This window comes from Schistocerca nitens, chromosome 9 (genome assembly GCF_023898315.1).
Source record: "Schistocerca nitens isolate TAMUIC-IGC-003100 chromosome 9, iqSchNite1.1, whole genome shotgun sequence".
Lineage (NCBI taxonomy): Eukaryota > Metazoa > Arthropoda > Insecta > Orthoptera > Acrididae > Schistocerca > Schistocerca nitens.
Window position 1 is genome coordinate 61,495,658 of NC_064622.1, and position 15,276 is coordinate 61,510,933.

A 15,276-nucleotide genomic window follows, 5' to 3' on the forward strand; every position below is an offset into this window, starting at 1 on the left:
TAAAAAGGTTATATACTGGCCATACTATGTCATGATCCTGACATATGCATCTGAAACCTGGGTTATGAAAGGAAGGGAGAAAATCAAAGTACAAGCTAGTGAGATGAAATTCTTGAAGAACAGTATTGGAGTGACAAAAATAGATAGGTTAAGAAATGACAGAATGAAGGCGGAACCATAACAGGAGGAGATAGAGAAATCAAGGCTGAGATGGTATGGGTATGTTAAACGAATGGAGGAGAAGAAGATACTCAGGAGGATACATGAGATGAAACTGGAAGGAAAGAGACCAAGAGGAAGACAGAGAGACAGATGGCTGAAAGGAGTGGAGGAACGTGTCCAGAAGAAAAGAGAAGACTGGACCAAGGTGAAGATGGAGAGATAGTGGTAAGACAGAAGACGATGGAGAGGCTTATGTTCCAAAATGACCTGGCCAGAGGCTGGAAACTGTCCAAGATGATGATGAGTGTTGTTATCCCATTGAAGAATTCATAGAAGACAGTCTGGCACTTTGAATCAAAGAAATCTGTGGACTTTTAAATCTGTAACTAATATTGCAGTGTTGTATGTATTGAACAAAAGAAACCTGCAAACTGTTACCCTACAACAAATATTGCAGTGACTGATTGATTGATTGTTTTTTATTTGGTCCCATTTGATTATATTTCGTACAAAGTGTGTACTTGCAATATAGGACAAATCAACTTGAACCTATTTTCTTGCAATATTTAACCTATTTATTACAATTTAAAACATCAAAGTGGCAGTATTTATAATAATGCTGCATACATTTTTCACCCATTTTTTAGGTCCTGAAAATTATTTACGCACTACTGCTTGTGTCTGTATGTGTGTGGATGGATATGTGTGCGTGTGCGAGTGTATACCTGTCCTTTTTTGCCCCTAAGGTAAGTCTTTCCGCTCCCGGGATTGGAATGACTCCTTACCCTCTCCCTTAAAACCCACATCCTTTCGTCTTTCCCTCTCCTTCCCTCTTTCCTGATGAGGCAACAGTTTGTTGCGAAAGCTTGAATTTTGTGTGTTTGTTTGTGTTAGTTTGTGTGTCTATCGACCTGCCAGTGCTTCGTTTGGTAAGTCACATCATCTTTGTTTTTAGATATATTTTTCCCACGTGGAATGTTTCCCTCTATTATATTCACTACATTATACTCATATTTACATTTTTCTCTCAGTATTCATGTTCTCAAGTTATTTACATATCATAATATGTTCAATTAGTTACAGTACCTCTATAACAATAACAGTAGCATTTTTCATTAATTGATACATATACTCTTCTACACTATAAAATTCTTTTTCCATTAAATAATCCTTTAAAAGGTTTTGGAATGTCTTTTTGCTCACATTGTCCTGAAAACTCTTTGGAAGGCACTTAATGAGTTTGATACCTGAATATCGAGGACCTTTTTCAGCAACTCTCAGTCTGCGTTGTATACTTCTCAGCTGGCCTTTATTTCTTGTTTCATATGTATGAATGTCTACATTTCTTTCTAATACTGCATTTCCTTTTATTAATTATATTGTTGTTTTGTAAATGTATAGAGATGGAAATGTCAGTATTTTTAGACTATGGAAAATAGTTCTACACGAGTCTCTTTGTTTCTTGTTCAGAATTGTCCTAACAGCATTTTTCTTCTCTCTCTCTCTCTCTCTTTTTTTTTCAATGTAAATATTCTTTTTGTATTTTTGCTGTATTGTATGTATCAGCATTTTTTATGCACTTTCACAAAAAACTGTTAATCTATAATGGATAACTTACCTAAAATAGTGTAAAAATATATTCTGTTAATCATTTAAAAAATTCCCGATGTTGCTTCTGTACAACTGATTTAATGATCTGTACATTGCATGCAATTAGACTAATAAATCACATTTCACATTAAAAAGCCAGCATGGACAAAGCCACAGTCAGCTGGAGGAGAGTATTCAACCAGTGAAAATACTGTCAATTTATTCAGTTTGTGTCCAGTAGTCACTATGTTGTAATTCCTCTCCATTACTCAATAATATCAATTCAATGAGTCAACAATATTGAATTTAATTGTTTTATTTTACATAGTTAGGTAAATGAACTTGACAAAAACTGGAGTAAACAAGAACTGTCAAACATAAAAAGAAAGACTAGACATGACAGTGGTCAGATGTGTCTGCAATCCGAAGAACAAATAAAATACACTTTGCATCTTAACCCAAAGTTGACGCTTCCCACACACACAGTGTTGGGTATGTCTTCTACCACTACTGGCATCTGATTGCAAGCCTTCTTACAATCAGCCATGCTGAAGAGCTTAGCTGTGGCTAGCGCATTAGTGAAATCCATTATATTAGGGACTGGATAGCGGCTCGGGATGGTATGTGTGTTTAATGCATGATAATCTCCACAGGGCATCCAGATACTATCTTTATTTTTTACCAGATGCAATGGTGGTGCCCATGGGCTGCCTGAACCGGCTTGTAGTATCTCTGCAACTAATTTGGCTACAGCAAAATGGTCGAGTGCTAATCTTTTCGGCTGTTGAGAGACTGGCTGGCAAGGTGTGCTGAACTTTACTTATCTGGCTGTCAACTTCTTCTCCAGCCTCCCGTACAACCATGCTATGTGACAAGGAAACAGTATTTGTAGCACCTTTGGCAATAGTACCTGTAATGAGTTTACCATTCACAGTTACCTGTGACATACTTAGATTAATCTCCATGCTTCACTGACTAATAAAGTCTGCTCCTAATATTAGTTCTACCTCATTTGTGATCATGAACTTCCACTTGAACTTCCTGTTAAAACCTGGATTCACTTCCACCTCACAAATACTGTACATGGTTACAGGTGAATTGATGGCTGCTGTAAAACAGATTGGCACAGCTACCAATGCATTTTCATCCTGGCTGACTGGTAGTGTGATTACATCAGAACCCAAGTTGATTAGGTAGGATTGGCTTGTTTTTTTGTCCCTTACATGTAACCAGCACAATAATTTGAGCAAGCAGATCAATTCTTTGCATGCATGATTGAGTTGTCATTAATTACTTGACCAATAATGAACACTGTGGCTTTGCTTGTAATTTGGAGCTCTTGCAGAATTTCATAGCCTGCCACACCTATCACAGGCCGCTGAAGCTGTTTGAGTATGCACATTGGGACACATGGCCCAATCACCAATGCACCAATGATACCAACACACTGGGTTGTGCTGCTTCCCTCGTACCACCTTGTCCATCAGCTTCTTTGTAAATGATGGATGCCAATTCTCTTCATCTTGTCTGGGGCAGGTTCACTTAACCAACTGTCAGGGCCAACAACTGCTTCTGCAGTTCACCTATTTGGCATTTTAAACTTCTAAGCCATTCAATTATTTGCCACTCCTTCTGAATAGCATCAGCTACCCCCCCCCCCCCCCCCAATTTGTCATCATTGGCTACCTGCGTCACTACTAAAGTGATGCTTGATCTATTAACACATCCACTTTGTCCACGACTCCACTACTGCAAGTATAAGTCATCATATCTCTTACAGAGCAGAACAGCTGTTTTTTTTTTTTAACATTGCATTATGTTAGATATTGGCTATTCTCCAAAGATTCTCTTTAGGGGATACTGAAACTCCGACAGTGTTCTATCATCAATACCCTCACTCTGTAATATCTGTAGCATGTGTTGATCTAACAATTTGTATATTCAGCTGACTAGCATTTCCCTCAAATGAAGATATTGTTGCTCTGAAGATGGCTTTACTACAATATCTGATATAACTGCTACCATCCGGGCATCTAAACTGTTGACTACCACATCACATCAAACTTCATCTGGTCACTGATGTTGTTGTTTTGCATAAATTTCAAGTCCAGAATTGCGAACCACAACTCTGGTTTTCTCAGCACAGGCTGAGGAATATGCACTTTCATTCATGTGTGAGAAACTGCTTTAGATTCATCGATTAAACTGTTTGTTGTGCTTTCAGCCCATCTCACCATTTTTGGGTATAACTCCATATTTTTTTGTGTTCTGGTTTGAGCCTGAAGATCATTTATTTGGCTTTGTTGATATTTTTGCAGCTGTAACAGCTGTGTCAATGTCTGAGTCCTTTTGGCATTTTAATGTGATGTCACAGCTTTGCTTTGCAGCTTTTCTGGGCTCTCTGTACTCTTCAGTATTCGACAGATCATCAATTTGTAGTCAGGTTCCATTATTCAATAATCCTAACTTAATGAGTCAGCAATATTCGCTTTAACTGTTTTATTTTAGACAGTAGGTAAACGAGACTTTACAAGAACTCCAGTAAACAAGGAACTGCCAAACAGAAAAACAAACAGTAAACATAACAGTAGTAAGATGTTTCTGCAATCCAATGAACAAATATAGCACACATTGCATCTTAATACAAAGTTTATGTCTCCCACACTGTAATCTTCCATGTCAGAATATTCATACAGTTTGCCACTGTATTTAATTATAATTATGATAATTATTACAGTGAAAAATATGTTATTCAAACACTTGTTTAGCTGTGGATGGCCACTTGTTAATTTGTGCTAGGTCACTTAGAACCTGTGTGGGCTGCTGACTTGTAAGGTAATATCTAAGTCAATAACTGAAATCTGAAATATAATCTTGACAGTGATGTGTTGAATCACTATTTACTGTTCAAAGTAGCTAACAATCATTGAGAAGATATCAGTAGTAGAAGATCAAAGAGATTTACGAGGCATCAAGAACAAGCCGGAAAGCTTACATGTTGACACAGTACTTCTCCTGACAAAAAGGTTGTTGTTGTTGTTTTTTTTTTTTTTTTTTTTTTTCTGTGGTTCTGATAAGACAGGCCTCTTTTTTAAATCTGAGAGATCAGCCATAATGAAGTTTTAACATCCCAATGTATCTCCCATCCAATTACTATTACTGTTAGAGATAAATTGATGTCTATAACATTCTTCTTTGGCAAGATGGCGCTGAGTATAGATATGTTTTATGTTAGCTCTAGAAATAAATATCGAAACACAGTAGGAAAGTGCTTAATGTGCAACAAATACGGCGTTTATTGTGACAATGCATGTGTTTTGTGTTACACTATTACAAAAGTCGGTGAAAAACGTAATGGGACACCAAAGAAACATCAAAGTGAGATAGTGTGTACACAATCAACAATGTACTATGAAGAACCAAGCAGTGAGTCGACTATTGATCACTGCGACTGTGAAAAGCGCGCAGGAAAAGGTATGATGTGCATAAAATGTAAAAATGTGTATCATTTTAATTGTGCGAAAGTGAATCCAAAGCAAAAAATTTGGTTATGCTCACATTGTGATAAAGACAGTCTCAGTAAAAAACTTACCAACAAGGACTCTAAAGGTGAAATTATTAAATTTCTAATTGAAGAAATATGTGATTTAAATCACAAATGGGTCGAGTGGAAACTAAAAAATGAACAGGAAGTAGGCACAAAAGCGGCAATAAATACGACTTCTCATGATCCTTGCAGAAAGTGTAAGAAAACAGTAAGAAGTGGTATTCTGTGCACTGAGTGTGATGCCTTACTTCACTTTCGATGTGGTAAGGTGGATCCCTCATTAATAGAGGACAGGAAATGCACAAAAGAATGGAGATGTGATTCCTGCAGGCATAAAATGGTAATAAACAACAGTGACAATGCAATGTGTGAACTAACAAAACCTAATAACAGTGATACAGAAACATCTCACGTAAAAAATACCAAGCAGATTACCGTTTCAGATACAAATAAACAAGATGATTCAGATGGCTCTGGGCACTATGCGACTTAACTTCTGAGGTCATCAGTCGCCTAGAACTTAGAACTAATTAAACCTAACTAACCTAAGGACATCACACACATGGTCGCTTGGCTCCAGCCTGCAACACCTAGAACCGCACGGCCACTCCGGCCAGCAGACGATTCAGATTGGAGAACTGTTTTGAAAGGTGGTAGTGGAAAAGCTGTGGCTCAGAAAAACAAAACGGAAACTTTGTCAATAAACAATTCTTTTGAACCATTGCCAGATTTACAAGAAGCAGAAGAATCTGACATGGTGTGCCCATTGTTTAACAGCCAACCTAGGCCTGACCCATGCAATAACAAGAAAGTGTGTATATGTATATATGCAGACAGCCATGGAAGAAATATTGCTCGAGTGATGAGAGAAAAGTATCTACAAGACATCACTAGTACAATTAAGCCAAATGCTTGTTTCCAGGATGTGGCAGCAAGAAACGCTGAAATGGATGATCTGGATTCTGAATGTGTTGCAGTGTTCCTGGCTGGCACAAACGATGTGGCTAGGAATGAAACAAAAAGACTTCAGCTTTTCCTTAATGAAAGATTGCATCGTTTAAGAAACAATAATGTCCTAGTTTTCTCAGTGCCTTACCACCATGATCTACCCATGTGGTCCTGCGTCAATTTAGAAGTAAGAAAAGCAAATGAAATTATGTTTAATATTTCTAAAAACAATGATGATGTACTTACCAAACGAAAGCGTTGGTATGTTGATAGACACACAAACAAACACAAACACACACACAAAATTCAAGCTTTCATAACCCACGGTTGCTTCATCAGGAAAGAGGGAAGGAGAGGGAAAGGATGTGGGTTTTAAGGGAGAGGGTAAGGAGTCATTCCAATCCCAGGAGCGGAAAGACTTACCTTAGGGGGAAAAAAGGACAGGTATACACTCGCGCACACACACACATATCCATCCGCACATATACAGACACAAGCAGACATATATGTCTCCCTTAAAACCCACATCCTTTCTTTTTTCTCTCTCCTTCCCTCTTTCCTGATGAAGCAACCGTGGGTTGTGAAAGCTTGAATTTTGTGTGTATGTTTGTGTTTGTTTGTGTGTCTATCAACATACCAATGCTTTCGTTTGGTAAGTACATCATGTTTGTTTTTAGATATATTTTTCCCACGTGGAATGTTTTCCTCTATTAAATTCATATGTTTAATATTTGTAAGAAATATACAAATGTGTTATTTGTGGACATTAGTAGATTAGGAAGTAGATTTCATACATTACATGGACTTCACCTGAACAGTCTCGGTAAAAAATATGTAAGTGAAAGAATTCTCGAATTTTACAAAAAAGTAGTATTAGACTTTGGCACTAAATTAAGTGAGAGTAGTTCTAAATCATTCCAATATAGTAAAACGAAAGCAGGTTTAAAGAACCGGGGAAACGTGAGTCATTGACCAAGCCTAGTCCAGATCAGGCTTGGTCACTTCCTATAGACCAGGGCCTAACCCATACTAAAAAACAGGAAATAAATAGTTCAGCAGGCAGTATCTCCAAATCTAATAACATTATACCTAACTATACTGCTAAGATTATGTTTCTTAACATACAGGGCTTATTAGATAAAACAGATGCATTGCATGTTCTGCTCGAGGAAAAGCAAATAGAAGTCCTTGGTTTAGCTGAACATTGGATGAACCCTGATGGCATCAACTTGACAGGCATTCCAGATTTTAAAGTAGCCTCTTACTTTTGCCGTAAAGATAAGAAACGAGGTGGCTTTGCCATTTTAATTAAGAACCATCTTGTTTTTGAGCCACTACCTAGTGTAACAAATTTATCTGTGGAGGAAACTTTTGAAATATCTGCCTGTTACATTGTGACTTATGGAATACCCTTTATATGTATTTACAGAAACCCAGTATTGGAAAATAAGAGAGAATTTTTTGAAAGGCTGGACATCTTATTAAACATATTGTATTTAATGGAAGTTAATGTAATTCTAATAGCTGATTTTAATATTAATTTCAACTCCAGTACTTCTAACAACTTGGAAATAAATAGCTTAGTTAAAAGCTATGGGATGAATATCATGCTGAAGAATGTAATCACCAGACCTGGTAGTGCTTTCCTGATGTGTTAAAATATGCCGAAGTGAGACCTCTGTTCAGGAAACGATCGAGGGAAGATATGGGAAACTTTCGCCCTATTTCTATTCTCCCAATCCTGTCAAAAGTGTTAGAGAAGGTAGCTGCAAATCAGGTCAAAAATTTTATTGTAAAAAACGATATTATTGTAAGTAACCAATTTGGATTCCAACAAGGAAAAAACACACTGGACGCAGTAAATAACTTTATTGAGAAGATATTCAAATCATTGGATCAGAGGAGTAAAGTTGCAGGTATCTTCTGCGATCATTCAAAAGCATTTGACTCGGTGAATCATGACTTGCTTATCTACAAATTAAACAAATACGGGATTAAGGACAAAGCTCTGAAATGGCTCACATCATACTTGCACAACAGAAAGCAAAGGGTAAGTGTCACATCAGATGCAGTGAATTATTATTCTAAATGAGGTACAGTATCGCAAGCTGTGCCTCAAGGCTCCATTTTGGGGCCAATCCTGTTCCTATTCTATGTAAATGACTTGCCCATAAATATAAATTCCCCGTCAGTTCTGTTTGCGGATGACACTTCTGTTTTAATTGAAGATGAATCAGAAAAAATTCAGAGCTCCATTGTGAGCACAACGGGTACTCTAGAAAACTGGTTCCAGTTAAATGGCTTGAAACTGAACATTGCAAAAACCAATATGGTACATTTCAAAACCAAACATTTGAAATGTGTGGATCTTAAAATACATCATCATAATCATCCTATGGAAGAAGTTAACACAGTCAAATACCTAGGTCTAAATGTGGACAACAACTTAAACTGGAGTACACATATTGAGTTCCTATCAAATAAACTAAGATGCTTTGCATTTGCAATGCAAATACTAGCAAACTCTACTGACATGAGTACACAAAAAAAGGCATATCATAGTTATTTTGAATCTGTCATTAGGTATGGTATCATTTTCTGGGGAAATTCAAGTAATGTATCACAAATACTGAAACTGCAAAAGAAAATTATAAGATACATGTGTAGTGCACAACAAACAGAATCTTGTCACCCATTATTTTGGAACCTGTAAATCCTAACAGTTCCCTCCATATACATTTATGAAATTATAATCTTTGTACACAGCAGACAAAAATTATTTGAGGAAAATCATTTTAATCACACATACAACACAAGAAATAAAAATAATTTTATGTTACCCACACACCATTTGAAATTATATGCACGAACTCCACAGTATATGGCGATGACAATATATAACAAGCTAATGGGCAAAAATATATTTAATATGAAGCCAGAGAGCCTAAAAATAGGGATACAGCAGATTCTGTGGGACAAATGCTACTATTCAGTAGAAGAATTCATAGAGGATGACATGATAATTTGAGCAAGGGGTAATTAATTGTTAGTCTTTTATTGTATGTGTAACTAAATTGTATTATTATTATGATACCATTTGTTAAAATCAGTTGTTGTAATTAATTGTTAGTTTTTTATTGTATGTATACTTTTATATTGTATTATCGTTATGGTACCATTTGTTAAAATCAGGTGTTGTATGTATATGGTAAAACTTTACCAAAATTTTGACGTGTCTCCTGTACCTGAATCAAATGATTTAGATTATGTGCGTTATGTGACTAATAAACCACAATTCACAATTCACAATGTAAACATGGGTACTTGTATCGACAATATTGTTACAACTTTTCATTCTTCAAAAAACGATACAAATGTGATTGACAAGCTTCTTTCTGATCATCATGGAATTATTATTCATGTAAACATGGATGCAATGATTTTTAATGTCACCAAGCCTTCTGCGATTTATAAGACACAACGTACAATTAGTGACTGTAATATATCTGTTTTTCTAAAATGTCTCAGAGAATCAATTGGGTGTGTGTGTGTGTGTATGGTAACACTGGAGCAGAAAACCAGTTCAACAACTTTCTTGAATTATTCATGTGGGCAGTTAACATTGGCCTGCCACTAAAGAACAAATGTGTTAAAATGAGCAGGGTATTGACTATCAATAAAAATAAGTGGTACACACAGGAACTACGAAAACTTAAAGATCAATGCAACAATTTCTACTACCTAGCAAAGAATTCATCTTGTCTGCATGCCAAAGTAAGATATAAAGAATGCAGATATCAGTACAGAATGGGTATTAAGAAATCTAAATTAGAATATAATAGCAAATTGGTTGCACAAACTATTAATAAACCAAAAGAAATGTGGAAAATCATTAATGAGAATCTAGCATGGGGTAGCAAAGAATTTGTATCTAGATCCAAAATTAGTCATGATAGTTTTAATAATTATTTTGTAAGCAGTGTAGATAGTGTAGTTACTAAGATATCTGATAGTAAACATGAACCTAGCTACTATTTTGATGTTGCCTATAAAAACCAAAATGCTATGGAAAATGTGTTTTATTTTGAACACATTTGTGTAGAAGATGTACACTCTGCCATTCTTTCTCTTAGCAAAAGTGATTCACTGGATATTTACAATATCAGCTCTAAAATGTTGAAACTTAGTAGTCATAATATAGCAGAGGTTCTCTATCACATCATAAGCTACTGCTTTGATGAAAGTTGTTTCCCTGAAAAATTAAAAGTAGCTTAAGTAATCCCAGTCCACAAAAGGTGACAATAATTTGCCTAGCAATTATAGGCCAGTTTCTCTTGTACCACTTTTATTCATGGTCACTGAGAAACTAATGAGTATTCAAATAATCAATTTTCTAGCTTCTCATCAATTACTTTCAAATAGCCAGTTTGGGTTTAGGAAAAATCTATCAACATGTGATGCTGTTGTGAGCTACATATGTAGCTGTCTTGAAGCAAAAGAAGAAAAATTTATTGTAAGTACAAAGTTTTTTGATTTATCAAAAGCGTTTGACACTGTGTGCCACAACACTCTGCTGCTGACATTAAAAACTGTAGGTTTCTCAGTCTCTGCTGTTAAAATTATTCAGTCATACTTATCTAATACATCTCAAACTGTTTACTTCAATAACCAATATTCTAGTTTCTTACCCCGTTAACCATGGTGTTCCTCAAGGGTCAATCTTGGGCCCTCTCTTGTTCATATTATATATGAATGACCTACCTAGCAATGATACTACAAACTGTTACTTGTATGCAGATGATATCAGTTTAAATGTTACAGTGCCTACGGACAATAAGATAAGTAACTCTACCTCACTCAAGGTAGATATACTTTCTGACTGGTGCAATGCCAATAGCCTGTCTATGAACATAAATAAAACACAGGAATTAAACATTTCTTATAACAATAAAATCACCTTAGAGACAGTTCCTGTAAAGTTTCTTGGCATTGTTTTGCAAAATAATTTATGCTGGCAGGCACATGTGAATTACTTAACACCAAAAATTTCTAAAGGAATATTTATGCTCAGAAAATTACAAGCAACAGTAGATGAGAAAATTTTGCTTTCTGTCTATTATAGTTATTTTCGCTCTCATTTGACGTATGGGACAACCCTGTGGGAAAATAATTGCTACTCAAAATGCTTATTTACAGCCCAGAAAAAAGCTGTCAACCTGATACGTAAAGTACCACCTAGAACTCACTGTAGAGTATTATTTATTGAACTTAGTATTATGACCTTGCCATGTATCTACATATTTCAGTGTCTCGTGTACATTAAAAAGAACTTGTCTAGTTTGATCTTAATTCTGATGTACCTAGTTATAACATATGACACTGTAATGATGTAAGAAAAGACTACTGCTCATATACCAAAACTCTAAACAGCTTCAAACACATCTGTAAAGCAATCTAATAAACTACCAGAGTCAGTTAAGAGTCTGGAGCTGAAAAAATTTAAGATATTTGTAAGGACTTTATTAATTCAAAATTGTTTTTATACAATGGAAGATTTCTGTGAGCATAATTTCTAACATAGATTAATTATTTGTGTATTTATAGTCATTGTTGTTTGTACATTTATTGATGTTGCTTATACAAGCTTTACATCCCTGTAAATGTTTTGTTTTTGGGCAATAAAAATCAATCAATCAATCAATCTCACCTACTAGGCAGCATGCTTCAGGCCTGTAGGATGTTACTTTATACGTGACAGGTTTCCACCAAGTGCAAATATTCATATTATTTGGTCCAACCTTTCTATGTAAGTATATTATGTTTTGGCCAGAGTTATTAAGGAATTACATTATGCTTACCAAATGTCTTGCATCAGGATCATGGCAATAGCCTATCATGAGATGTCCAAGATTATGCAAATCACCATAAAAGCTGGGATTTATTGACAATGTACTTGCTTCCATCATGTTACCAAGAACATCAATGCCTTCTGTTTCTGTAAGGTCAACTACTTCTTTCCTTTCCTAAAAAAGTAACAGTAAAAATAATGAATTTTAAAATTATCACATAGTAATGGAAAGCAGTAGATAGGAATTAGCACTATCAGTAGTGATGACACAATGATTCACTACTTTCTGAGATATCAGTAAACTTATTTAGCTACTTTTTCACTATGAATAACTTAAAGTGTGGAGAATCACTTGCAATTTGCAAGGAGGATGAATAACCTACATGATTTTTCATTTTTATAATTCATGCTTTCATTACAAAGTTTCAGAGTTTGCTTTACTGTTTCATAAATACAAGAAGTCACTTCTCCAAATCACTGAGTGCTGTTTTTGTAATAAAGCATCAGTAGCTATACACTTTTTCTAGTTCTCAGATAAAGATGTAAAGCATGATTTATGCTAAAGCCTAAGTGACAACATCTATTAAGTATTTTGCTGATAAAACCTCTGAACATAAATGTGAGCTATTTGAAAACAATGACTGCAAATTTATTACTCTGTTCGTCCAAAAAGTGACAATTCAAAAGGAACACCACAGTGCAAGCCAGCCTTTAAATGGCCATGTGCCTTATCTTCACTATTTGTTATTTCTGGCCACTGAACAAAGAATATTTTGTTAACAGCATTATGTATGGTTGCACACATTCCCTATGAGCTACTGTTAGATTTTCTTCTCACCAGTGCAGTCCTCGAAAACATATTCTAAGAGTTTGCTACAGTTGTTCATTACTATGTAAGCACAGGTCACATAAGAGTACCTGGCAGTGATCTCAACAACAAGACTGTTGAAAAACCTAGCAGGAAAGTCAACCAGTGTCACAGGTCAAGGGAAGTATGACAAAATACCATACAAGCAAGATCAACAAAATAGTTTCCAGAGGTTGGTTGTTGGTGGAACACATTGTTTATTTCCATCTTCCCTTGTTATTTTCCAATGCACTGCTCTTTGACGATCATTTTCCATTTTTTTTTAAATTGTGGACTTGTGGCGCCGATGAGGTCGACACCAGCATCGATCTGAGTATCGTCTTTGAACTAAGCTATACATTATCTTTGTGCAGTTCCGCCATCTCAGTTCTTTGTAAGCTTTTTATGTGTTTAGGTGAATAAACGAACTACTGCAAAATGGGAGTGTTGTTTGGTGTAACCGACCTGAACTTCACCCTCAGACTCTTTGATAATCATAAACACAAATACAGACTGTTGAGATGTATTTTACTTTTCATTTATACACAATTACACCCCAGTACACTATTGGGTTACTTCACACAAACCACAATGCACTGGATTCAGTAATGCATTGATTCCCTTATAATTAAGTCCTCTGTAATGCTAATTAAGTTAATTTTTTATTTACTTATCTCAGAAGCCCATCTTACATTCAGAAATCTCATTGACCAAATTTGGAAATCAGATGACATTTGTTTTGCAAATTTGATTGATGATATTGCTGAAAACACACACACACACACACACACACACACACACACACACACTGTGTATAACTGCATATACTGGTGTACTGTAAAGATTGACTTCTGATATGAGTAAATAAAAAACATAAGTCTTTTATTTTAGAATTAACTAAGGAGACAGAAGGCAAATTAACAACACTTTAAGATATGTGTGGGAAGTGAGGTACCAGCTGTGTGATAGCAGAACAGTGACACAGCATAGAGATATGATTTCCACACTATTTATTAGCAGGCTCATATACATAACATGTTTAAGCGTTACGAGCATACAGAGCATACTAATTCTTACTGCCTCGTGGAGCAGCAATCATTGTTTATAGAGTCAGAGATGTTATGCCGCCAGAGAGTGCCCCCCCCCTCCCCCTTTAGTGCAGAGTATATTAGGAGAGGGAGAGGGAGAGGCTTCAGTGGGACGTCATCTGTCTGAAGTGATGTGGGTGGCTGTGTGACAGGGGATGTGATGGAAGACATGTCATAGTCAGCAAGGTGCACCAGGGGGAGCAAGGCACCCCCAAAACACAACATCGGCGGTGTGACTCATGGGTTGCTGCGTGTTAGCAAATAAGGAAGAAGTCTCAGTGGCATCTTTAATTGTTGCTGGCTGGGTGGCGGCGTTTGGGGAGGGAGCCATGTTGATGGCATTACCTTGCACTGTTGCATCATCAGGAGGCCAGTACCAGTGTAAGCCAGGGTGGTGGTGATGAGTGTAAAAGCTGCTGAAAAACGGGAGGTGCTATATCAACTTCTGGTGGGACAGGAGTGGTGTGCATAAACCTGTGAGTTACAGTGGTCGCACACAACTGCCTGTCTGTGCAGATAGTGATAATCACGATGTTGGTATTGCATAATATGACAGATATGTCATCAGGCAGAAAATTATGGAGATTCACCCACACTTGGAAACTGACTAATGGGTGCACAGGAGGTGATGGGGCCTATTATGATATAGCTGCTGAAGTTTACACCGGTTTAAGCCAGTTCACTGACACTGTTGTTTGTTTTTCAGCAATTTTGATATCAAAAGTGTTTGTATTGTGTTTCAGAACTCATTATGGTCCTGTAAATGGTGACTGTAGGGTAGGTTTCACTTCATCTGTATGTAGCATCACATGAAAATGCATGGACAGGTCTTTATGAATAAATATTCATTGTGTCATGTGATGGGAGTGGGTGGTACATGGATGTTTTGTATATTTGTGCACACACTTGTGATTAAGTCTGGTAAGTCTCAGTCAGTGTGGACTGATTCGTGCACTATGAATTCAGTGGGTAGAGTGAGGGGCTTGCCGTGTAGTATTTTGGTGAGTGATGCTTCGAGGTCATCTTTATGTGTCGTGCGAATGCCCAGGAGAACCCAGGGAAGATCCTCCCCCATGAATCTGAGTGGCGCAAGAGAGCAGCTTTCATCATGTGATGCCACCATTCCACAAGGTCATTGTATTGGGGGTGGCAAGCAGTTATGTGGAACCGATGCATAGGTGGCATAAGTCATTGAAAGCTTTGATTCAAACTGGTGTCCCTAATCCGATGTTAAGGAGGCTGGGCA

At 36.5% G+C, this 15,276-nt stretch overlaps 1 protein-coding gene across 1 annotated transcript in view; it reads right to left on the reverse strand.

The window, feature by feature from the left end:
* LOC126204000 (phenoloxidase 2-like) overlaps positions 1–15,276 on the reverse strand; it is a 274,659-nt gene that overhangs the window by 164,530 nt on the left and 94,853 nt on the right. Inside the window, exon 8 of the mRNA XM_049938431.1 lies at positions 12,106–12,270. Within this exon, the coding sequence (XP_049794388.1) occupies positions 12,106–12,270 (165 nt within the window). The remainder of the gene's footprint in view (positions 1–12,105; positions 12,271–15,276) is intronic.